This window comes from Taudactylus pleione, unplaced genomic scaffold (genome assembly GCF_031769625.1).
Source record: "Taudactylus pleione unplaced genomic scaffold, aTauple2 ptg000253l, whole genome shotgun sequence".
NCBI classification, from domain to species: Eukaryota; Metazoa; Chordata; class Amphibia; order Anura; family Myobatrachidae; genus Taudactylus; species Taudactylus pleione.
In genome coordinates this window covers 3,894,893-3,920,480 of record NW_028284655.1, presented here as the reverse complement: position 1 = coordinate 3,920,480, position 25,588 = coordinate 3,894,893, and the positions used below count along the sequence as shown (strand labels likewise).

At 44.8% G+C, this 25,588-nt stretch overlaps 1 protein-coding gene across 2 annotated transcripts; it reads right to left on the bottom strand.

Annotated features, from left to right (window-relative positions):
• Positions 1-1,481: 1,481 nt before the first annotated feature.
• On the bottom strand, positions 1,482-24,734 carry EPHX3 (epoxide hydrolase 3). Of its 2 annotated transcripts, XM_088480368.1 has the most exons (8): positions 24,688-24,734; positions 17,520-17,776; positions 17,257-17,342; positions 11,256-11,413; positions 11,031-11,159; positions 10,785-10,888; positions 8,201-8,349; positions 1,482-6,047 (listed from the first exon to the last, which is right to left on the bottom strand). In XM_088480368.1, the coding sequence occupies exons 2-8, from the start codon at positions 17,760-17,762 to the stop codon at positions 5,813-5,815; spliced, it is 1,104 nt and encodes a 367-aa protein (XP_088336494.1). In that variant the 5' UTR covers positions 17,763-17,776; positions 24,688-24,734; the 3' UTR covers positions 1,482-5,812. The 2 variants fall into 2 exon arrangements, with proteins under 2 accessions (XP_088336494.1, XP_088336495.1); XM_088480369.1 differs by lacking the exon at positions 11,031-11,159.
• Between the last annotated feature and the right edge of the window lie 854 nt (positions 24,735-25,588).

Genomic DNA, 25,588 nt, shown 5'->3' with positions numbered 1-25,588 from the left:
TGCAGTGCTGCGTATACATCAGTAACATCGAGTACCATCGGCCCCTCACACACAATTACAGCTGCCCTGACCTTACTTAGAAATTGCTATCCTTGCTGCACGCAGTAAGTACTCAGGCTGCGTATGCCGTCGCAATGGCTAATTTAGGCACGCCCACCTAACGCCATTCAAACGGCCAGGCGCGCCTGCATTGCTCCAACCACTCTCCCATCACCACTCCCAAACGCTGACTACCTGTCACTTACTCTGCGATGGCTTACCGTGCTCTGTGTAATCGCAGCGCTATCACAGTGTAGCCTTAACGCATGTGCACTGCGATGCACATGAATGTGCAGTACGCAACAATCGGCCAACTGCGTGCGCTGTTGCATTTGCGATCCTTAATGAATCAGGCCCACTGTCCACACACGGTCTCTCCCCCTTCATCTCCAGTTAGCTTCCTTCTTGTAGGAAACCGCTATTTGACAGACAGGTTGCGTCTCTAGGACCTTCCTTAGCAACATCAGTAACTATGGAAACACTCAGTTCACCTTTTGCTTCCATGGTTATAATTTAATAGATTCCTCTTTGATTTTTACAAAGCATAGAAACAAGGGCTACATCCTGTTCTGTCCTTCTGCTTAACACAAGACAACCTGTTCTATGTATCTCCACTGCCAAAATGCTGATTGAATCATTTGTACTTTCTTGTATTGGTTACTGTGACCTCCTCTTACTCCCAGACCCAGCTCTCAACTTAGCCGCAGTTCTTTACCTGTCACCCATTCATTCAAATCAATCATTCGCTTCAATTGAAAATCCTGTCACTCAGCCAGCCATACCAGAGGCGTCTTAAGACAGGAGAGGGCCCGAGTGCACTCCCCGTGCGGGGCCCCCTCCTCTCCCCCCGGTAGCCGGCAGCCTACTGACGCGGCTACCCAGTCACCGGAGCATTAGTAGACTCCGGGCACTAGAGTGTGCCCGGAGTCTACTGCGCATGCGCAGAACGCCGGGTAAAAATGGCCGCGGCGGCCATTTTCCGGCGTTCTGTGCATGCACAGTAAACTCTGAGCTGTAGAGTTGCCCGGATTCTACTGCGCATGCGCAGAACACCAGCAAAATGGCTGCGGCGGCCATTTTTCTGGTGTTCTAAGCAGCGCTGACAGCCACCGCGGGACCACGGACAGGTAAGTTTAAAATAATATGGGTGCAGGGTGTGCGGTGCGGGGCCTCCTGGACCTGGGGGCCCGTGTGCCCCGCACACACTGCACCCATTATAGATATGCCACTGAGCCATACTCTCTTTCTCCCTGTCTGATCTCAAATGTGTGCTCCTCTGTGGTTGGGCTATTCTATAACATGCGTCCATTCCATCCCTGGAATTGTGTTTTATAATATCTACTGTGGCAGAGTCGGGATAGGGGTCCCTCTCCTGGGGTAGATGGGCTCTCTCTTTACACACACAGCAGCCGGAGAAACAGGACTCAGTTCTGGGGTTCTCGTGCAAGCTGGACGGAGCCAGTCTTTATTGTACCAGACACAAACAAAATAATACAAACAAAATCCTAGCCCGTCTGGGCTCTAACTAGACCCTCACTATTAGAACACTAAACAAGTTCACGTCCACAGTACTTACAGGTTTGTATCAAACAGTGTCTCAGAGCAAGCTAGCCTGCGGGCCTGCTCTCCCATGTGTGAGACACTCAGCCACAACTAAACCCAGCTTATATCAGCCATTTCCAGGTGCGAGCCCTAATGAGCCTGCTACCAGGCTGAAAGGCCCAACATCTGAAGCGGCCTGTGGATGGAGCCCTCCCTCTCCTCACATCCACACTCCCAGGACCCTTTCCGGCTTTTCACCAAAGCCGACATTTCTAGTCTGTATTGTCAAACAGACTTCTCCTGGGGGTTTCAAAACACACAAGAGAGGAACCTGGGACACACACAGAAGTCATTCCAAACTTTTCCAGTGCTTCTATCACACTCCCTAGCACCCACTCTTCATTTTATACCTCATCAATGTTTATTTGTAAAGCTCCACAAAACTCTACAGAGCAGATAAATGGTAAAGCAAATCGTGCATATGACACATGAAAACAGAATAAACACATTCAATGTTGATGAAGGATATGTAGACATGAGACATACAGTAGTGGGCCCTGGCCATGAAAGCTTGCAGTCTAGAGAGAGAGGTCAATGCTGCGACAATAGGAGCTAGTGGGGCTCAGGATGGAGAGGAGACCAAAGCTGGTAGAACACCCAGAGAGAGCAGTATCAGGGTGGGTAGAGCTGCAGGGAAGACTTGAGTTTGGAGAAAACTGATAGAAGACTGAAGGTTAGAATGAACAATCTGGACAGGAGCAGATGTGCGTCTGGTGGTTGTGTCCCCGTAAGCAAGCGGGAGAAATGAGAAGCAGTCAGTGGTCATCTCAATACACAGCTAGGCCACTGCGACATTTGCATGTTTTACAGGTGCGCTGTGCACGGGATAGCAGCTGAGCACAAATTGTGTCCACTCTGAATCAGGCCCATAGTCAGTTATTTATACAGAGCATACCACAATCCCCAGCATTCTATGTACACGTTATATAGTCAGTAGCTGATTATACAGAGCATACCACAATCCCCAGCATTCTATGTACACGTTATATAGTCAGTAGCTGATTATACAGAGCATACCACAATCCCCAGCATTCTATGTACACGTTATATAGTCAGTAGCTGATTATACAGAGCATACCACGATCCCCAGCGTTCTATGTACACGTTATATAGTCAGTAGCAGATTATACAGAGCATACCACAATCCCCAGCGTTCTATGTACACGTTATATAGTCAGTAGCTGATTATACAGAGCATACCACAATCCCAAGCGCTCTATGTACAAGTTATACAGTCGGTAGCTGATTATACAGAGCATACCACGATCCCCAGCGTTCTATGTACACGTTATATAGTCAGTAGCTGATTATACAGAGCATACCACAATCCCCAGCGTTCTATGTACACGTTATATAGTCAGTAGCTGATTATACAGAGCATACCACGATCCCAAGCGTTCTATGTACACGTTATATAGTCAGTAGCTGATTATACAGAGCATACCACGATCCCCAGCGTTCTATGTACAAGTTATATAGTCAGTAGCTGATTATACAGCGCATACCACGATCCCAAGCGTTCTATGTACACGTTATATAGTCAGTAGCTGATTATACAGAGCATACCACGATCCCAAGCAGTCTATGTAAACGTTATATAGTCAGTAGCTGATTATACAGAGCATACCACGATCCCAAGCGTTCTATGTACACGTTATATAGTCGGTAGCTGATTATACAGAGCATACCACAATCCCCAGCATTCTATGTACACGTTATATAGTCAGTAGCTGATTAGACAGCGCATACCACGATCCCAAGTGTTCTATGTACACGTTATATAGTCAGTAGCTGATTATACAGCGCATACCACGATCCCAAGCGTTCTATGTACACGTTATATAGTCAGTAGCTGATTATACAGCGCATACCACGATCCCAAGCGTTCTATATACACGTTATATAGTCAGTAGCTGATTATACAGAGCATACCACGATCCCAAGCGTTCTATGTACACGTTATATAGTCAGTAGCTGATTATACAGAGCATACCACAATCCCCAGCATTCTATGTACACGTTATATAGTCAGTAGCTGATTATACAGAGCATACCACAATCCCCAGCATTCTATGTACACGTTATATAGTCAGTAGCTGATTATACAGAGCATACCACAATCCCCAGCATTCTATGTAAACGTTATATAGTTAGTAGCTGATTATACAGAGCATACCACGATCCCAAGCATTCTATGTAAACGTTATATAGTCAGTAGCTGATTATACAGAGCATACCACGATCCCAAGCGTTCTATGTACACGTTATATAGTCAGTAGCTGATTATACAGAGCATACCACGACCCCAAGCGTTCTATGTACACGTTATATAGTCAGTAGCTGATTATACAGAGCATACCACGATCCCAAGCGTTCTATGTACACGTTATATAGTCAGTAGCTGATTATACAGAGCATACCACGATCCCAAGCATTCTTATGTAAACGTTATATAGTCAGTAGCTGATTATACAGAGCATACCACGATCCCAAGCATTCTTATGTAAACGTTATATAGTCAGTAGCTGATTATACAGAGCATACCACGATCCCAAGCATTCTTATGTAAACGTTATATAGTCAGTAGCTGATTATACAGAGCATACCACGACCCCAAGCGTTCTATGTACACGTTATATAGTCAGTAGCTGATTATACAGAGCATACCACGACCCCAAGCGTTCTATGTACACGTTATATAGTCAGTAGCTGATTATACAGAGCATACCACGATCCCAAGCGTTCTATGTACACGTTATATAGTCAGTAGCTGATTATACAGAGCATACCACGATCCCAAGCATTCTTATGTAAACGTTATATAGTCAGTAGCTGATTATACAGAGCATACCACGATCCCAAGCATTCTTATGTAAACGTTATATAGTCAGTAGCTGATTATACAGAGCATACCACGATCCCAAGCGTTCTATGTACACGTTATATAGTCAGTAGCTGATTATACAGAGCATACCACGATCCCAAGCGTTCTATGTACACGTTATATAGTCAGTAGCAGATTATACAGAGCATACCACGATCCCAAGCGTTCTATGTACACGTTATATAGTCAGTAGCAGATTATACAGAGCATACCACGATCCCCAGCGTTCCATGAACAAGTTATATAGTCAGTAGCTGATTATACAGAGTATACCACGATCCCAAGCCTTCTATGTACACGTTATATAGTCAGTAGCTGATTATACAGAGCATACCACGATCCCAAGCATTCTTATGTAAACGTTATATAGTCAGTAGCTGATTATACAGAGCATACCACGATCCCAAGCGTTCTATGTACACGTTATATAGTCAGTAGCTGATTATGCAGAGCATACCATGATCCCCAGCGTTCTATGTACACGTTATATAGTCAGTAGGTGATTATACAGCGCATACCACGTTCCCAAGCGTTCTATGTACACGTTATATAGTCAGTAGCTGATTATACAGAGCATACCATGATCCCCAGCGTTCTATGTACACGTTATATAGTCAGTAGCTGATTATACAGAGCATACCACGATCCCCAGCGTTCTATGTACACGTTATATAGTCAGTAGCAGATTATACAGAGCATACCACGATCCCAAGCGTTCTATGTACACGTTATATAGTCAGTAGCAGATTATACAGAGCATACCACGATCCCCAGCGTTCCATGAACAAGTTATATAGTCAGTAGCTGATTATACAGAGTATACCACGATCCCAAGCCTTCTATGTACACGTTATATAGTCAGTAGCTGATTATACAGAGCATACCACGATCCCAAGCATTCTTATGTAAACGTTATATAGTCAGTAGCTGATTATACAGAGCATACCACGATCCCAAGCGTTCTATGTACACGTTATATAGTCAGTAGCTGATTATGCAGAGCATACCATGATCCCCAGCGTTCTATGTACACGTTATATAGTCAGTAGGTGATTATACAGCGCATACCACGTTCCCAAGCGTTCTATGTACACGTTATATAGTCAGTAGCTGATTATACAGAGCATACCATGATCCCCAGCGTTCTATGTACACGTTATATAGTCAGTAGCTGATTATACAGAGCATACCACGATCCCCAGCGTTCTATGTACATGTTATATAGTCAGTAGCTGATTATACAGAGCATACCACGATCCCCAGCGTTCTATGTACAAGTTTTTAGGGTCAGTGCGTGGACACCAGCATCTCCTGCCTCAAGAAGTCTCTCATGATCCTGTTCACCTCCTCTGGTTGGTCTTGCTGCAGCCAGTGACTGGCGTTCTGTATAATTTCAGCTTGGAAAGGTGCATGGACGTATTGCCGCATTTCTGGGACCATCGCAGCCTCCAGGAAATGGTCATTTTCACCCCATAGCAGCAATGTGGGGACAAGTACATCCTGCGCTTTCACCGGGAAGAACCTGCAGAGACAAGTTCCATTGTAACACTGGACAAAGGAAGCCACTGACTCACTTTAGCATGACAGATGCCAAAAACTGTAATAAAATAAAAGACTATCCCCACTCTAAATGTTATGCTAAAACCCCATTTGAAATGATAGACAAACTCAGAACAATACAAAACATTTACACATTTTAAAATAAAAAATAAATAAGAGTTTTTATTTTCTGGCAAAAACTTTTTGAGGACAGGTTATATATATATATATATATATATATATATATATATACACACACATATATATATATATATACATATATATACATACATATATATATATATATATATATACACATATATATATATATATATATATATATATATATATATATATATATATATATATATGATTTGCATGTAGATGGGCACTCCAGATATAAAATCAACTGCCAAGGTGCCTTCCTAGGTGCAATGTACAAAAAATCAGTCTTCCATATAGAAGGAGGCGGCACTCATCTGGACTTTTTCAAAAGGTAAAGTGCATATTTTATTGAGCTCGGCTCAATAAAATATGCACTTTACCTTTTGAAAAAGTCCAGATGAGTGCCGCCTCCTTCTATATGGAAGACCGATTTTTATATATATATATATATATATATATAACAACTGACAATATCATGCAAAACAAGGGCCCATGCAAAGTGAAATATTAAGATCCATCAATTTATAGATTTCACAATATTTACTATATCACCTGCTGATGATATGTAACACGCCTAATACAACTGTGAGCCCAAACATTATGACCACTCATATATGAAGCGAATGACGTTTACTACCTTGTAACAACGGCGCACGTCAAGGTCAGGGATCTGTTAGATGGTATGCTGAAATTAGGTAATCGTGGTCGACAAGTATCTAATGCAGAAGACTTGGGCAGGTGTAAGGACCTAAGTGACTTTGATAAGGGCAAAATCATTGTAGCCAGACAACTGGGTCAGAGCATTGCTGAAACGATAAGGCTCGGTGAGTACCCAAGGTCAGCCATATTGAGTCTATACTGACAGTGATCTGAGTAGGGAAAAAACACGAACATCCGACAGGTTGTTGGGTGGAAAAGACTCATCGAGGCAAGAGACGAACAAAGCTTATCCCATCAGATACAAACCAACATGTAGATGGCTGGGTACGTGTACTTCAATTACCTAGAAGAGATGCACCAGGATGCATTGTGGGAAGAAAACAAACCAGTGGGGGCAGTGTGACGCTTTGGGCAATTTTCTACTGGGAGTCTGGCTCATTCATGTTACGTTAATTTGATGTGTACCACCGACATGCCTCTTTGAGAACCAGCTACATCCTTTCATGGTAACGGTGTTCTCTGATTTAAGTGGCCTTTTTCAGCAGGAAGCTTCTCCCTGACACACTGCAAGGATTTAACATGATTTAAAGTGTTGCCCTGGCCTCCAAATTCAACAGATCTCAATCTGTTGAGATCCACCTCACAACTTACAGGAGCTAGAGGATCTGCTGGTAACAACCTGGTATCAGATTCCACAGGACACCTTCAGAGGTCTTGTAGAGTCCATGCCATGACATCTCAGTGCTGTTTTGGTGGCAGACGGAGGAGCAATAGTATAATTGGCAGGTGGTCATAATGTTTTGGTTCATCAGTGTACATGTGTGTATGTATGTGTATATATATGGGATCAACTTACAGTTACACTGTATATTTACTAAAGTGCAGGTTTACAGAAGTGGAGATGTTGCCCATAGCAATCAATCATATTTTACTTATCATTTATCTTGAACCTTCTAGAACAGGGGTGGCCAAACTTGGTCCTCGAGATCTACCAACACTTCACGTTTTCCAGGTCACCCAGCAGGTGCACAGGTGTAGTCATTACTCACTGACACTTTTTGAAAGATCCACTGGTGGAGCTAATTAGTTCACTTGTGATTCTGTGAGGAGACCTGGAAAACATAAACTGTTGGTAGCTCTCGAGGACAGAGTTTGGCCACCACTGTTCTAGAAGATAATAGCTAGAATCTGATTGGTTGCCATGGGCAACATCTCCACTTTTATAAACCCGCACTTTAGTAAATATACCCCTTAGTGTTGGTTAAATCATCTGCTCTTATCAAACTCTATGTTGTAATTAGTTCATCTCACCCAAACAGGTTCCTGTAGTAATTAAGAGGGGGTGTTAAGGCTCCTCTCTGGGATGTGTGGAATATAAAGGCTTCTACCTCTTCCTTACTCAGTCTCCGCTCTTCATTCTGGATCCCCATGGTGGCATCTACCAGTGGCCTCCGTATGTACTGCAGTAGATCCAATTACAGTGGTCAGAAGAACCAATGGCGGACATGGGACAGCTGTAATGGCTGCCTATCACTGGAACAACTGCAAATGCTGAATCAATTATCTTTACTTATCATTTCCTCATTAATAAATACTGCACCAAATAAATCTATATAAAAAAAAGATGTGTGTGTGTGTGTATATAACACGCCTTATTAAATTCTGCAATAAATGTAACCAAACTGATCGTGTGAAAATAATATAATGCACATCTTTACATTTAAACAGGAAAATGTAACTAGTTGGCAGTAATACAGGTACTACAACACCTTTTTATGCTTATTAAATCAAACCCCAGTCTGATATTATAATAAATCAGGTTCTACACATTTTTGTAGCCTGGTATCTGTAGCTATTGTATGAAGAATTTGTCCCAGCTACAGGTGTAGAAGGTGCTGCTGGTAATTAGAACACTCTCCCAATTATGGGGCAGTTGCATAAATGAAAGCAAGTCAATCCGTTTACAAAATTGCACACGTCTCTGCGAGCGCACCACCTCTAACCGTATACTCGGTTCCACAGACGTCATCATTTTCAGTGCGCAATTAGAAAACAGAGGTATCTGCGCGTATGCACAACTCTGCACAGTCCGCAGTTCAGACTATGCCTCTGACCTGCCCTCGCCAAACTAAGGGGTCTATGTACTAAGCCTTGGAGAGAGAAGTGGACGGAGATTAAGTACCAACCGATCAGCTCCTAACTGTTACTTTACAGGCAATGTTTAAAAAATTACTAGTAGGAGCTGATTGGTAATTTATCTCCATCCACTTTATCCCTTAGTGCCCCTTAGCTTGGGTGCAAATTCCCCATTACAACCCAGTTCTGTCCTATCAACCACAATTAAAAATGTCAATGAACTGTGTATGAATTAGGATCACCTATTGACGCTTACGCTGGTCTTTGGCGGATATGCAATGCGAAAACACACAAGATACGTTCACAAAACTGACTTGTGTTCATCAATGTGTCAGCAGTAGCTAAAGACCTGATACAGAGTTGTACGCTACTGTTGCCGTTGCTGAAGTACAATAATATACAAATGAAGAAGCGGCCGGGTCTTGTACTGAGAGGCCCATCGGAGCCATTGCAGCGGTCATCAACCGTGTACTCATACGCAGCATCGAACACAGATCATGCAAACATCAACCTCCTGAGTGAGTCTATAGTCACTCAGAATGGCCGCTGTAACGGAGACGCCAGAGTCATGTTTCCTGCGTATAGGATCGCAGTCAGCAGCTGGTACAGTCGCAACACGCCCGCGTTTTACTCCCCACTCCCTGTTACCTCCCACAAACTGGCCCCTGCCTGTCAATCACTTGCAAATAAATCCTCTGGTCTACGGTATTCGCAATCCAATAGCAGTGTGTGCGCATTGCGGCTGTGACGCATGCACAGTTGGACGATAATCGCTCAACTACGTGGACATCGGCAGAGCATACATAGCTGAATCAGGCCCTAAGCTCCAATATATGAATAGTTTTCTGTACACCTTCTCTTTACATCTGCAATACTGTAATTTCCAGCTCTGTTTAGTTTTTGTAATGATTATATGGTAATATGGCTGAAGCAGGCCATTTCATATAGGCCCATTCATCGGAGGAATCATTAGTAATTGTGGCTGTGAGGTGATATTTGCATAATACATTTACATTTGTCCAATCAGCATATTTGTCATGGTTTTATAAAGAACGATCTGGATTTGCCAGTGCTGGAAACCACAGGGCAGCCCACACGCTGGGCCCCCGCACACATCACCAGTTTCTGTGGCATATGTGAACTGGGGGTTCTGTGTGTATTTAACACATTTGTGTTGCTGGGAGTACTTACACAATATACTTTCTAAAAGCATCTCCAGCATATAATCTGGATGATTTTATTGATAGGGGCTCCCACTAGTTAGTTGCCCTGGGACACCCACAAACCTTTAATTTGTCCCTGTGATTTGCATATGGTTACTGATTTTAAATCCAATGCTGTCCATATTTCCTGTTATATACCATGTTATTGTATGGTGCCCATATACATATTTCAATATATGTTGGCTAAAAACGACTGCCAATCCTAATCACCATCAGAGTGAAAAGATTGTCGATTGGTACTGGTGGGAAATGACAATAACTGGCGTCTTACAGCCGGTGAGGTCCTGACTGCACTGGCATCTGGTCATTCATGCTAAACACAAATGGCTGAAACTGTCTGAACTGGTCACATGTACATCAGACCATATATATATATATATATATATATATATATATATATATATATATATATATATATATATATATCTACTTGACTTTCCAGGAGAGCAGCTGCTGTAGCTGTGAATGTGTGCAGGCCAGTTACAGTAAGGGTGCGGACATGTGCTAGTAGTCTTCCACTCATCATTTCTGCTCACCTCAAAGTCCCCCATAGACAAGAGGATCTCTGGTAGGATAGGCAACTGAAAGAGGAAGACATAGCGGGAGGAGAAGAGCTGGGACGGATGAGACAGCACGTAATCTGTGAAGAGAGACATCACAGTATAACATCACTGCCAGATACTTGGTTACAACTTCACAGCATTGAGATGACCTGGACAACAGTCCTTTCACCAGCCCGCACAGTGCTCTTCCCCAAAACTAAAGAATAAATAATGGATCACCGTGAAAGGCTGATGGGTGCGGTGCATTCATAACTATGAGTCGGGACACCATGTCACGGTGACGAACGGCAAATGTCCACGCCAAGGTGCCCCCCCAATCATGTCCGACCAAAACACAGCTTGTGTAATCTGGGTGAGGAAGAAGAGCAAGCACTTACTATGAAACACAGAAGATACACCTCACGTGTTTAAATCCCACATACTTATGACAAACTAAGCCCTCACGCAGTCCTTCAATCAGATCCTTTACGTCCTCCAGTAGGGTCTCCATTTTGTAATCACACACTTCGGAAGGGGCGTCAGAGCTTCCAAATCCTCTTAGATCAACAGCCACAGTCCTGTACCCCTGGGAGAATTCATCCAGCTGGTACCTCCAGGAGTACCTGCCAATATCGAGAGAGCGTCAGGAGGAATACTCTGCTACACTGCATTCAAAATATAAGGAGGTATAAAATCTAGGTCATAGGATATCGCTCACCAAAATCAGCTTTATATTTATATGTAGCTCTTTCTCCCTCTCTGAAGCACAAAGATCAGTCACCTATTTATTGATGGATGCAAATCAACTAATGCGCAGGAGCACAGTGTATTACACAGGCTTGTGAGGCAGAGTATGGTGTTCCATAAGAGGAAGCTGCATATTAGCAGTCGCGGAGGAAGGAGTGAGAGGTGGGGAGCAGAGAGGAGAGGCACAGGACAGAAGCAGATTTATGAAGGTATGGAGCAGGGTATCTATATATGGAGATGTATGAGGAGAATATGTTTTGTGAGGTCTTTGAAGGTAACTTCAGTTATTAATGCAAGCTGCTTACCCTTACGTATAAAGCCCTCTTTAAATGCCTCCCCTCCTACATCTCACATCTTGGGCTCTATCCAATTACTTGTGAAGGGTGCGATGTGCTGTTGCTACAGCGTTTAAACGCCGGCAACGTCACCGCATCTCGCACCCCTCGCTGCCTGCTCAGAGTCCGAATTCGCATAATTATGCCCGCTATGGGGATGTGATCACTTTCATTTGAATTCGGGCTGCAGTAAGGTGTGCCCATTGCCGTGATGGCTTGCACCTGCGACTACATCGTGTACAATTGGATTGAACCCCTTGTTTATAAATACTCGTCCACTCTGTTCAGTCAATGACCTGCGTCTCCTTCTCACCAATCACCACCCCACACCCCTGCTCCTTACATTTAGCTCTCCCTGCCCCACCTGACCATACTCACCCCCAACCTCCATTCCTTCAAGGGCTCCATCAAAACTTCTCACAGTTGCCTAACCCGCCTTTTACTAAGCTGATAACTCGGTCTCTTTTCCCACCACCCTTATCGTCTCCATTCCCTTCCCTGCCCCACCATAAAACTACGCTCTTCTCTTGCTCCACCTTACTTTTCTGCTTCTTGTCCTCCGCCCCTTTCTAGTCTGTTTTCTCCCCCCCACATCTCTCACACACATGGCCCTAGTCCTCATGGATGTTTGCTTTGTTCTTGTTTTGTCTTCTGATGCTACTGTTTCTCTTGCCCATTACTGGTGGTTTGTTATGTTTATATTTTGTTAACAGCGCTGCAGAATTTGTGGTGCTTTATAAATAAACTGATGACGACGACTAGGATTCTGGGGGGCAGTGTATGGTTTCTCAAAGTGGTACAGGGCATACGGAATGGCAAGAGGAGGATCAGCCTCGCCACGGAATTTAGTACAAACTGGAGCTGGCATAGACCGTTGCTTGGAAGACCAGTTGAAAGTAAATTGTAGAAAACAAGGCAGAAAATATTAATTCTGTCATTGAAAGCTTTGGCAATCTCCGGAGTAAGAAAAGAAAAATTAAGGCATTGTTTAGAAGGACGTGACAAGAGACTGAATGTGTGGAGTACAGCTGAAGGTGGAGTCCATGTTACAACCAAGGCAGCAGGTATGGAGAACTGGGAACAGCGTAATGTTGTCAGTTGTGAGTGAGACCTGGGGATGGGGGTTGGAGGAATTTGTGAAAATGGGATTAGGGAAGATGAGGAGCTCAGTTTTGGACATGTTAAACTTTTAAGTAAGATATCGAAGAGCAGATGGCAGACAGGTAGTTGGACACACAAGATAAGACAGAAGAGTACAGCGCGAGGAAGGTCAAGCGAGTGAAGCATGTGCAGGAGAAGTGGGTGGTTGACCATATAGAGAAATTAGCGGAAAGGTCAAGCAACGTTTCAATTTAGCTATGAGCAGGTCGTTGGTCGCTTTATTGAGGACAGTCGTGGTGTATAGTCTGGAAGAGAAGAGAAATAAGTCGGTAGTTGGAGAGATAGGTAGGAAAGCTTAGCGCAAGCTTAAAGACGGAAGGGAAGGGGCCATTAAGAGGGACAGATTTAGGAGGTGAGCTAATGTGAGCAAGATACGTAGGTCAAGATCACATAATGCCACACAGTAATCGGAGTATGTGCAATGTCTCTGTGGAACGGGGTTGAGGAAGGGAGGGGGGAATGGTATAAGGGCAGGAAGGAGAAATTCAAGCCAATAATGAAATAAATGGAATGCAAAAGATTAATAAAATATAAAAATGATTTTGAGTCTTGGAAGATATAGTTCCAATGGGGATGATTAACCCCAACTATTGCATTCATCCACCAGTCTGTAACGTCCATGCATGTACTGTGTGCTCGCTACATACGTGCAGGACTGGTAGCAGAGTCTATTAGACACTATGGGCCAGATTCTGAGTTGGTCGCATCTGCTTTTCCCTCTGGCCGACGCTGTCTCCTCACTGCCTTACGCTACAGTGATATGCACCTGTGTATGCGAAGTATCCATGTGTCAGCATGTGAGTATCCATCTCGCCCAGTGTTCTTACATCCGCAGCAATCATCATTAATAATGGGATTTGCACCCGGTGCAGAAGATCTGCCAGTCAGAAGTATCCCGTCTGCGTCCGCAGGCTACGAACGTGCACGGAAGTCGGCATACACGTCCATGACAAAGATCAGTTCTCCGCGTCCACATGGTTACCACCCAGTTATCTCCCAAACATGGCTGTTTTAATGAAAGTGCTTGGGGGTTGGACAGATCAATCCGTGCGCACTTGCTAACTCAGTCCATGTGTGTATGTCCGATATGGCGCATGCACAGATTTCTTTTTACAGCGCATGCGTGGTTTGCATACAGATGCATCCACATACATTTATCCTCTGTGCGCTACAAGTCTCGTTACACAAAACGCGTGACCGCCGTGTGCCTTGGTAGCGATGAGCATCTTTTCGTGCAACTTTTTCTCTTAAAATGCATGTTATTCGCAAATCAAATGTGAATATGAATTGCAAGCAGCTTATACTGATTAAAATGATATGCAGCATGTCTATGTTCTGTGTGCAACTGTGGCTGTATCTGCATGCAAAATGCAGAAACGACGCTCAGCACTACCGAGTTGCTCCACGGCATGGCGCGACCAGAAGGGTGGTTTAATGCACAAGGAGGAAAGATGTATGTGGACACATCTGTATATCCGCAAGATTCATCCAAATTTCCACTTGCATCCAACTCAGAATCAGGTCCTATGCATGCAAGTAGGTAAGGTGATGTTAGTCACCAAAGTAATTTCAAATGCCAGCTGGTCTATGCTCCTTTCATGCTGCATCCTCCAAGGTTACCAGTGTATGGGTAAGTGATGTTTGCGGTGTGTGTGAAACTGGACAAGCACGTGAATATCTGAAAACGCGATTCTTTATTCATGTAGAAATATTTTATTAAAGCATAATGGACGCGTGGATTCTCTTATGTTGGGCAGAAAGTTCTTAAATGTGCTGGTGGGCCAACGCATTTCGTTACTTAGGCAGAACTTACACAGGGGGTGTGTGTCCTACTATGTCACGAAATCTACCATTTATACCCCTTTTATAAATGATGACAACTCACTATTGCTGACTTGCATTTCCCCATCCCCACCCCGATCCTGAGACATGGCATAAACACTCAGAATACTGTGTGACATCATTGTACATGATCAGCCGACAGTGAAGCGCTATCCACGAATATTACATGTTTTTCTGTAAAGAAGTATCTTAAGTTAAGATTAGCAACTCAGTATTACCTTTCAGTATTGTCTAAAACCATGTCAGCATTGAAATAAAAGGGAAAAACATCACTATCAAAGGCAAATGGCAGAAAGACATACTGACAGATTGTGGTATCTGTTCATTACTTTGTAGCGCAATGCAAAACAAGAGAGCAACTGCAGATTAATTAGCTGCAATTTTTAACTTGTGGAGCAAGCAGTCATAAAATGGTCCAATAAGAGCACCGGGCGAGATGTCTTAGTTGGCTTGCAGCAGATAAACCACTCATCGCACTTGGCAAAGCAAGTCTGCGAGTTCAGTGGGGCAAAGAGCACAGGTAACAGACTACCAAGCACTGGAGTACGGCAATATGGTCATAAATTCATTCTGCAATGGCGGATCAGGGTGAATGATTCCCCTAGCAGGGGTAGGGTGCCCATGGCTGCAGATTATATACATAAGTCTGGTGGCCAGGAGGCAGACAGAGAATCTTGCCAGGACTCTCCGATTGTGCTTTCATCTCATCTGAACGGCAGGCAGCAACATCTGTGTGCTGCTCAGACACAACCATACAGCGTAGCACACATTGCCCTATCTGGATCTGCCACTGTGGGCAAGTGAATGGGTCACATTGTTGTGTGCATGAATCTTCTTGATATTTCTCTGGTTGAAGTGTACCTGGAAATGCGACAGCTCAAACATGCAAAATGTGTGACTATAGGGACAAGACACAATTTCCCGGATCTCGTCAAATTCAAGACATTTCATAGTGGGGAAAGCTGTGCACCCCCCCACTTCTGCAAATTGCTCCCTCCACCCATTTATATTGTCTAACTAATCCCATCCCTCATAATAAACCCTTGTTCCTGCTCTTCAAAGCTAAACTGTGCGCACGAGTGTGCCCAAGCTGCAGGCATCTCTGTATTGGCAGTCATATTCACAAGCTACCCTGTTGGACCAGGAGTAATTGGAGAATTTAGGTATTTCTTTTACAATTTTAAGTTAAATGACCCATTAATTTAGGGGCATATTTATCACAATCCGCATCTCAGATGTAGTTGTGAGGCGATAATTTCAATTACAATGTATTATAATTAGCATCCCAGGACAGAGCTTGCAAGAATCCCCACCCCGCACTTCTCAGGTGTTTTTCACAAAAAAACCCCTGAGAATGTGTCTGCGCACGCACCAGCTATCCCACCGCTGTGCTTATGCCTGGGTGCAGGCAAGCTGTATCTTATTTATTTTCTATTATAACTATTTATTGTTCTGTGATCAGTCTGTGGTCTACTAGACACACAGGCTGATCACAGAAGCCGGCTCCAGACTTTGCTCTGCCCGTCTACATGTAGGAAGGGCAGAGCAGGAGTAGGGGAAACAAAGCAAAGCCTCTCTTATTTTCGCCAGGCTTCCACCGGTATTATTTTAAAATTTGTCTTTACTAAATCCGAAACAGATCACATTGCCCGTTAAAGGTATGGGAAATGTGATCTGCATACTAAAAATTAGCGAAAATGAGAGCCCTTCGATACATTTAAGTGATACTAATATAGGGAGCAATTTTATTTAACGTGATGTGAATAGCACCGGGAAGGTGTTCCTGGAGCTATTCAATTGTTTCCCCCGCGCCCGGCACTTAGTCTGGAAATGTCGGTTAGCGCGCCTTAAGCTAGATGTAAAAAAATTTTGATAAATATGCTGCCTGTTACAGAGAATTTAAGATTATTAGTGCAAAAGGATAAAACCACACTAAGAAGCGAAGTAATAAAATGTCATGCATTGCAAAGGTTAAGGCGCAAAAGTCTCCTTGCACCACTCTCCACATCTCTCAGGCTTTACTGACAGTTGTACGTAGATACATCGTTATTTCTGACTTCCAGGTGAAAAGGTGTCTAGGGCCACAAATTCTACATCAACTAGCGACCTCTGCACTCACCTGGCTCATACACCAGTATAATTGGGAGCATGCCGGTCTTAGAAGATAAATCGTTTTGGAAACTTTGCTTTTTTTGAAAAGAAAAATCAGTAACATTATACTACTAAAAAAGACGGCCAACATTTCCTGAGGCTGTGGGGGGACGAAATACATGACTGACAGCTGTCAATAAAGCATTTATCTGAGGTCTGTTATCTGTATTGTATATCGCGTGTGATTCATGATGCAGTCACTGAACACAACACCACTGGGGTCACATTACCAGTTCTCAGGGAAGCCGTGCAGGAGAAGCATTAATGGATTCCCTTTTTCTCCAGAAGCCACGTAATGGAAGCGTATCCCAGAATTCTGTTCAACCAAAGAGTAGATTATCACTGAGTGGCACTAACGCTCACCTGCAGAATATCACCCCTCGCACCTCCCATCTTCGTCGCAAAGCTTTGGGTCACCCACCTATAGTGAAACATATGACACGTCATGTTGTCATGTCTGTCACTAAGCATCTTCTGTCAGAATGGGTCTCACCTTGATCCTGATGTATCCATGCTGGCCATGTTTGCTGCTCGTTAAACAGGAGGGGGCAGTCTTGCGTGGCTCCCAGTGAAACGCCCTCAGTGGGCCCTTGGCGATGAGCCTCAGAGCATCAGGCAGGTAGGAGGCTGCTGATAATAGAGATGCAATACAAACTAGGATCCAGAAAAGGACACCTGACACCCGCAGAGCGGCCCGGGTCACCATCAAGAGGAGGCGGGACACATAAAATTGCATCTTTCTTCCGCGGCCTGTAGGCGAAAGAAGTTAAATATAAAATATATATATATTACAAATTAAACTCAGGAAAGTACATTAAGCTGGCTACATACTACAAGACCAGGAAGGCCAGTTTGGTCACGTTATACTACAGATATTGGCCCTCATTCAGAGCCGCTTGCAAAAAGCGACCACCCACAGCTTTAGCAAGTGACCAGGTGATGGTCGCGATGGTCTCGCGACGAGACCCTTGCGGTAGGGTCTCATCTACCGCAAGCCCCAGATAGCTTCCTGCTCTAACAGGAACGCCTCAGTTTGTCCGGCCACCCCGCCTACAAAACAGGGCGAGCTGTCAATCAACATCAACATCGTTTGTAGTGAGCCCCAGAGCGAGTGAATCTGTCACTCGCTCCGGGGCTTGCGCACTGCGAGCGCTGCGCGTGCGCAGGCCCTCGCCATCGACCCGCTTGCGAGCACATAGCGCTTGCGAGCGGGTCTGAATGAGGGCAATAGTAAGGGAACTTAAGGCGGGAAGGATAAAGTCAATTTAAAGTCTCTTTCTGTGCTGCAAGAACCTGGTGCAGGACAGCAGCACTGCACAAACATATATTAGGAGGCATTCTTTTGTGATTAAAACAACTAAAAGCATACAGGGACGTTGGCCTGCTTGAGGGATTAGGACTTGGTTCTGAGCTGTACGTAACGCAAACACAACTCTGGCTGCCCGCTGCAAATGGAGTGGGAGAACCAGTACAGTATATGCACGTTCTAAAGCATACGCATCAATGTGATGGCAGCGCCCCACTCTTCCGTCCGCTAGAGCCGTCGTCACCGTTATCATAGCCACTGACATCTACTCCATGCTAGGTGCAGGAGATGCAGTGGAATTTGGCGCCCACAATGCATACGCACGACTGGTAAGCAACCTACACGCACGCGCCGCACCCACATCCTTTGCGTGACTCTGCATTGTGGCCACCCAGAAACACCCATTTAGCGGCAGCAGAGAAACTGATGCGATGTATACCATTCTGAATCGTGCGCACATTCACAAATATGCATCTCTGAAGCATGCGGAACAATCACCAGATATGGCCGCATTCAACTCAGAATCAGGCCTTAGTGTGCATCGAGTCGGCATGTTGCTTTTAATGAGAACTAAATGGCAATACTAGTGTTCATTCCAGCACCCTGCACTTGTCACAACCTGTGCAATTCCTCCTTCCTGCCCGGGGTGTCGCTCTCTGCTCTGGTGCTTCTAACACACTCAGCTGATGCAACAATCTGCTGAGATGTAGACAAAGAGTGCGCTAGAAGCACCAGACCAAAGAGCGACACCCCAGACAGGAAAGAGGAACTGCACGGGTTGTGACAGGTGCAGGGTGGTAGAATGAACACCACAATACTATTTTGTAATTAATTACTGCAGTGCTTTGTAGGACTGTGATAGTAAGATTGTTGTACGGTTGTAGCATATGTGTTTTAGTAGTTTTACAAACCTGGTTTGAAACATGTATAGTTTCTGATCACTTTCCATTCTAAACTCCATTGTTAATGGAGGACTTTGAAGGAGATCTGTGCTTGCTTTATTATCCACAAAACCCTACACCATTATTTCCCAACTCCGGTCTTCAGGAACCCCTAACAGTGCATGTTTACTAGATCTCCTAGTTGGTACAGAGGTGTTTTTACTACTGGTTGACACATTTTAAAAGATCCACAGGTGGATCTAATTATTTCACTTGTGATACTGAGGAGATCTGTAAAACATGCACTGTTAGGGGTCCACGAGGAACGCAGTGGGCCGGCTCGGACGTATGGGATGTGGTCGTCTCAGGTAAAGAATTTGTGCCAGGCAAGTGGTTAATACAACCTTTATAAACCATGATGGTTTTGTCTGTAAACTAATCGCAATGATCGCGTACTATACTTCAAATTCACCAACAGCCAGTTCACAGACCGCAAGAGATGAAATGTATAAAAATTCACTTTTGAGCAAAACCAAGTTACACTGCCCAGTGTTCGCCCCAGAAATTTTTTCCAGCCGGGTGGCATCCAAAAGTAGCTGGATGGGGGCCTTCGCAATTATGCGCGTGCCGGGAAAAGGGGTATCTCCCTTACCAATCCAGCCTGACATGTCTCAGGCTGCTCCCCGACTGGCTCTCAGTCAAAAGTGCCCATTATACAGTGCCCCCTGTAGTTTTCCCCTTTATGCAGTGCCCCCTTTAGTTTAACTTTGCCCTTATGCATTGCCCCCTGGCTGAAGTAGTGCCCCTATGTAGTGCCCCCAGACTGGTCCCTTATGTACTGCTCCCAGGCTTAAATAGTGCCCCCAGACTGGCCCCTTATGCAGTGCCCCCAGGTTTAATAGTGTCCCTTATGCAGTGCCCCCAGGCTGGCCCCTTATGCAGTGCCCCCAGGTTTAATAGTGTCCCTTATGCAGTGCCCCCAGGCTTAATAGTGTATCTTATGCAGTGCCCCCAGGCTGGCCCCTTATGCAGTGCCCCCAGACTGGCCCCTTATGCAGTGCCCCCAGACTGGCCCCTTATGCAGTGCCCCCAGGCTTAATAGTGTCCCTTATGCAGTGCCTCCAGGCTGGCCCCTTATGCAGTGCCCCCAGGTTTAATAGTGTCCCTTATGCAGTGCCCCCAGGCTGTCCCCTTATGCAGTGCCCCCATTTTTAATAGTGTCCCTTATGCAGTGCCCCCAGACTTAAATAGTACCCCCAGACTGGTCCTGGCCCCAGCCCAGCATGTACCTTTACTTGCTGGCCGCTCCCGCTGCCTCGCGCAGACTGGATCTAAACAGATCCAGCAGGCGCGCAGGGCAGGCTCCTCATGTCGCGGGTGACGTCATGACGTCACTCGCGCAGTGCATCACTGGGAACGCTGGCCTCTGAAGCGATCGGAGGCTTCTTTAGCCTCCGGTCACTTCAGAGGCCAGCGTTCCACAGCGGGGAAAAGTGCCGGGCGGCAGGCTGTTTCTGCCGGGCGATGCACCCGCAGAAAACAGCCTGGGGAGAACACTGCTGCTGGAAGGTGGGGGCACATGGTCAGGGCAGGTGGGAGATAAGAATATCCAGTATCTCAAGACTGAGCTGATCATTATCCCACCCTCCCGAATAACCTACTTCCCACAATTTCTTTATCAATTGATGGCACAACTATCTCCTCTAGCCCCAAAGTGCACTGTCTTGGATTCATCCTGGACTCCTCCCTCTCCTTCAAACCACACATTTAGTACCTCACTCAGTCCTGTCGTTTCCACCTCAAAAATATTTCCAAGATCAGACCCTTTCTCACCCAGGATGCTACTAAAATCCTCATACACTCACTGGTCATCTCCAGATTGGACTACTGTAACCTCCTCCTATCTGGCCTCCCCAACTCCCATCTCTCTCCAGTCCAATCTGTCCTTAATGCTGCTGCTTGGCTCCTCCTCCTCTACATCGGCCTCCCCTCTCCTACAAGCCCTACACTGGCACCCCTTCCCTTCAGAACCCATTTCAAGGTTCTTACACTCACTTACAAAGCCCTCACCCATTCCTCTCCCATTTACATCTCTGATATCATCTCCCTTCACACTCCCGCCCATCCATTTTGCTCAACAAATGCAAGCCGCCTTTCATGCCAGCTGATTACTTCCTCCCACTCCCGCCTCCAAAATTTTGCCTGTGCTGCTCCCTACCTCTGGAACTCTCTCCCTCTCCCCATCAGACTCTCCACCTTTCTACAAATCTTCAAACGGGCTCTCAAGACCCACTACTTCATCAAAGCCTTCCAGCTCTCATCCTAACCCGCTGCTACATGCTTCCTCCTTCCTGTTTACCCTTCTATAACATGCCTACTTGCCTGCCCTTCCCCATTAGAATGTAAGCTCTCACGAGCAGGGCCCACTTCCCTCCTGTGCTTCTCCTTACTCATACCTTCATCTACTTCTCCGGTTGGGCACCTAACACGTGGTTGCTTAAGCCCTGTTGCTTATTTGAGTGTTATGATCACTAATGCTGCAATGTATATAAACCTTGTCCTGCATTGTATTGTGCTGTAAGTCACTGGTTTCTTGTTCACTTATTTATGTACTTTGTAAGACGCTGCGGAACATTTGTGGCGCCACTAATAATAACTTAATAGAAGGTTAGCAGGTCAGGCAGAAGAATTAAAACAAGCAGCAGGACTGCCATCATATCTTGTATTGTTAGGCACAATACAAATAAAGCTTGCAGGCTGGTGCCCTCTTCTCCTCAATGGATGCTGAAGTATAGCATGGAACCCTAGTGCCCAGAAAAGTGCATGCAATGACACACACCCCACAGCACTGAAGTGCGACACATGCCTCACAGGCCATCAGTCCTCTCCACATGCCCCAAAGTTCTCCACACATGTACATCATGCTGCCAGGGGAAAATGAATCATGAGGAAAGTTGGAGAAGCAGTGCACATAAACACTGACTAATAGAGCAACTGTCCTTTCCTACTAGCTGAGCTGAAATGACCGGAGAGTCTAGCAGTTCTTTCCAAGGCTGCAGAATGCTAGTCCTTCAACCCCCTGCCAGGTGCTATCACCCTGAAGACAAATAGCAGTACACACAATGATGACATCTCCTTGAAATAAAAGGCAAGGCATTCGTATAAATTACAACACTAGCATGCTCGAGGACATTATATAATTTGCACAAAATGCAATTGCTATTAATATATGCCTCATTTGCACATGACAACCTTAATCCTGGCCCAATCAAATCATAGTCTAGACCAAGGTAATTATTTCTTTGTATGGAGAAATAAAACTCATGAACATAGAAGGGAAAAGAACATGCGACCTCTGGGAGCACATGCAAACCTGATCTTGTAACGATGGAACAATTAATTAATATATGGTATTGCGCCTAATGGTCTGAAGTGTCCAACCCACCATAGGCTAGGGATCATCAGTGCCATGGGCCCCATAGTCAGTCCGGGCTGCTTACAACTGCACCCCAGAAAGCAGCAGGATAGCCGACAAACACTTATATGCTATAACAGACAATGAGTGATGGCCACTGACAGTCTTCCAAAACCACTCGAGACTAATGTCAACAGGCAGCCAGAAGAGATACCCAAAAGAATTAATTAAACATGGGTTACAATAATTTCATTGAGGGACTGGGATTTTTGAACCAACAACTGTGAGCACAGAGCCTAGGCACATACTGTACCCATTCCCCTCCTTGTTCCTGCCGACCATGACATTCCAATTTTTAATACCCGAAAAGTCTTTCTCACACTGGGTTACAAAAAGTGATGTGCACACCGAGGGGCATTTATGAGGGGTCCTCTCTCTCATTTTAGTATCCTAGCCCCCATTATTATTGACCTAATGAAGATTGATCCTTGGGCTGCATACAATTTCTAAGACCATTTTTCATATCATCTAAAAACTATTAACCAAACCCTAAGAGATGCTCCATACCATTGGAAACGCTGATTGATCCACCCTTCCAAATACTCGCTATACGTGGATGTATAGGAATTTTAGCCCAGAGGTCTGGTCTAACCTACTGGTTAAAATCTGGACCTTACCACAAGAGGACTTCCTCCATACATCTCTTTATAGTCTTGAGTTGGCTGCAGTACAAAAAAGGAGGTCTGGGTTACATTACCCCTGGGATAAGACAACTGAACGTCATTGGTTGATAGGAAACACTGAATGACACAGCAACATGACAAAAACAGGACCAAAAGAGCGGTGAAAACAGGAAGAACGTGTGTTGAACCCCTGTTCAATACCCTGTGCCAGTACCGGTGTTTGTGTGAGATAAGGATATTAGTAATTACACAGATCAAAATAATGTCCAAATTAATGCACCAAAGTGTGAAACTGGAGCTGAACTTCCTTAGCCTTGAGATATAGATAGATAAATAGATGAGATGTAGTCTGCATCCCGGGCTTGTGGGATGCCGATGGTCGGGATCCCGGCACCAGTATCTTGATCGCCGGCATCCTGAAGGTAAGTATCGGAGTGTTAGGGGAAAGGTTAGGGTTAGGAAGTGGGGTTAGGCACCGGGAAGGGAGTGTTAGGATTAGGGTGCGGGAGAGGGAGGTTAGGTTTTAGCACTATGGAGGAAGGGTTAGGGTAGGGGTTAGGGTAGAGATTAGGAATATTCTTATGTGCGTTCCTATGGGTGTCGGGATTCTGGCTGTTGAGATGCCGCTGTCGGGATTCTGACCAGCAGCATCCTGACCGCCAGGATTACATACCCTACCCAAATAGATAGATGCACACAACCCAATTGTTGCTAGGACGCAATTTAGCTACTATATCCACCTTACCGAATCACAGGCTTATTGAAAAAGAGCATAGGGAGGGGCTGTAGGCTAGAACATATTGATGGCTGTGACCTCTATAGCAAATGCCACTGTACATGGGTAAGATTAAGTAATATTACATTCTGTGCATGAGCATATTTGTACCCTGGCCCCATACACACCTCTCGTCTCTATTCCTATGTTTTACAACATTATAAATATAATATATTTATCCAGTAGATCCATTTTCTTGTGTTGATAAAACAATGTTTGTCAGTAATAACTTTTTAGACCATGATCTGTAAACGGCAATTATAGGGTTCAGGGACATAGTAAAAAAGTCAGAACATATGTGGACTAAGCATTATTTTCTGCCACATGTAACCATCCTATAACAAATATAGATTGTATATAATGCATAGTAATACATAAATACAGGGTATGTTGTATATAACTTTGACATACTTTGATAAAGTGACAGTGCATGCCACATACACACAGGGAGCATATGATATCATACATACAAACTACCATTATACAGGAGCCTTCCAGCATAACATAATGTATATATAAGGCTTATATTGCAGTGAGGACAATATTGTAACTCACAGCCTATACATAATGCAGGGACTAAAGGACAACATGACAAGATCACCTGTACTAGTTTCAATTCACCGTCTCCTTCAGGCTAGCCCACTACTGTTGTACAGAGGACAATTCCAAACCCTGCCCCTCGCTGATTTACTTGTAGCTCATTCGCTAATCGCGCTGTCTATTAAGCTTCCATGACATTTTATTGGCTAACTTCTGTCCCCAGAGAGGTAGTAAAACCTTTATGGTTTGGCTGAGAAAGAAAGTTCACTATAAGTGGGCGGGATAAAGAAGCTCGCCTGCCACTGATTGGCTGAATGATGAAACCCAGTAGATCTGTGTACAGTGGTTGGAATCTGCAACTCAGCTTGATTGACAGCTGAACAGTCCTATCACAATTGCAGTTAAAGGCCTTTCCGCAGGATTGCTAATGTCTGTCCTAGCTCACTGTGCTGCTGCCGGCCACCTTCTGTTACCAAGGCGACAAGCTGTGTCTCCATGTCTGCAGAGATGGGGGTTTGAGGGGGAGAAGCCTTTGTGTAATGTCAGATCCAGTGCGATGTACAAATGATCAGCATACCCAATGATTAATGCAATGACACTGCTAGAAGTGGAAAGGGAAAAGCTTGTCTGAGTTGCATAGAATACTGTTTTCGATTATTGTTAATGTTTATTTATTCTGCAGTACTTTACAATTGTGAGCAAGCACAGGGTATTACCAAAGTAGTGTCTAAACCCTCTGCACGGAGAGGACCCTGACGTCATAAGCCAGTGTCCAGCATCATTCACTACCATCCAAGTGGGCATAGAGGGGGAATATAACCATGTGGCGAGCCACCGAGCCCGAAGTGTGGCGAGCCCGCGAGGGGACAGCTTCTTTAGCTCACCTTAATGGGCGTGAACTGCACCTCCGCCCTCACATCACTTCCAAGTCTCTAGCATGAAGGGGAAATAAGCTTACCATA

Coding starts and splice junctions, on each gene's coding strand:
- EPHX3 (XM_088480368.1), bottom strand. CDS start 17,762: ATGCAATTTTATGTGTCCCGCCTCCTCTTGATGGTGACCCGGGCCGCT. Junction 17,343..17,519: donor ATGGATACATCAGGATCAAG/GTGAGACCCATT, acceptor TTGGTTGAACAG/AATTCTGGGATACGCTTCCA. Junction 6,048..8,200: donor TACTACAGGAACCTGTTTGG/GTGAGATGAACT, acceptor TTGTCTCTGCAG/GTTCTTCCCGGTGAAAGCGC.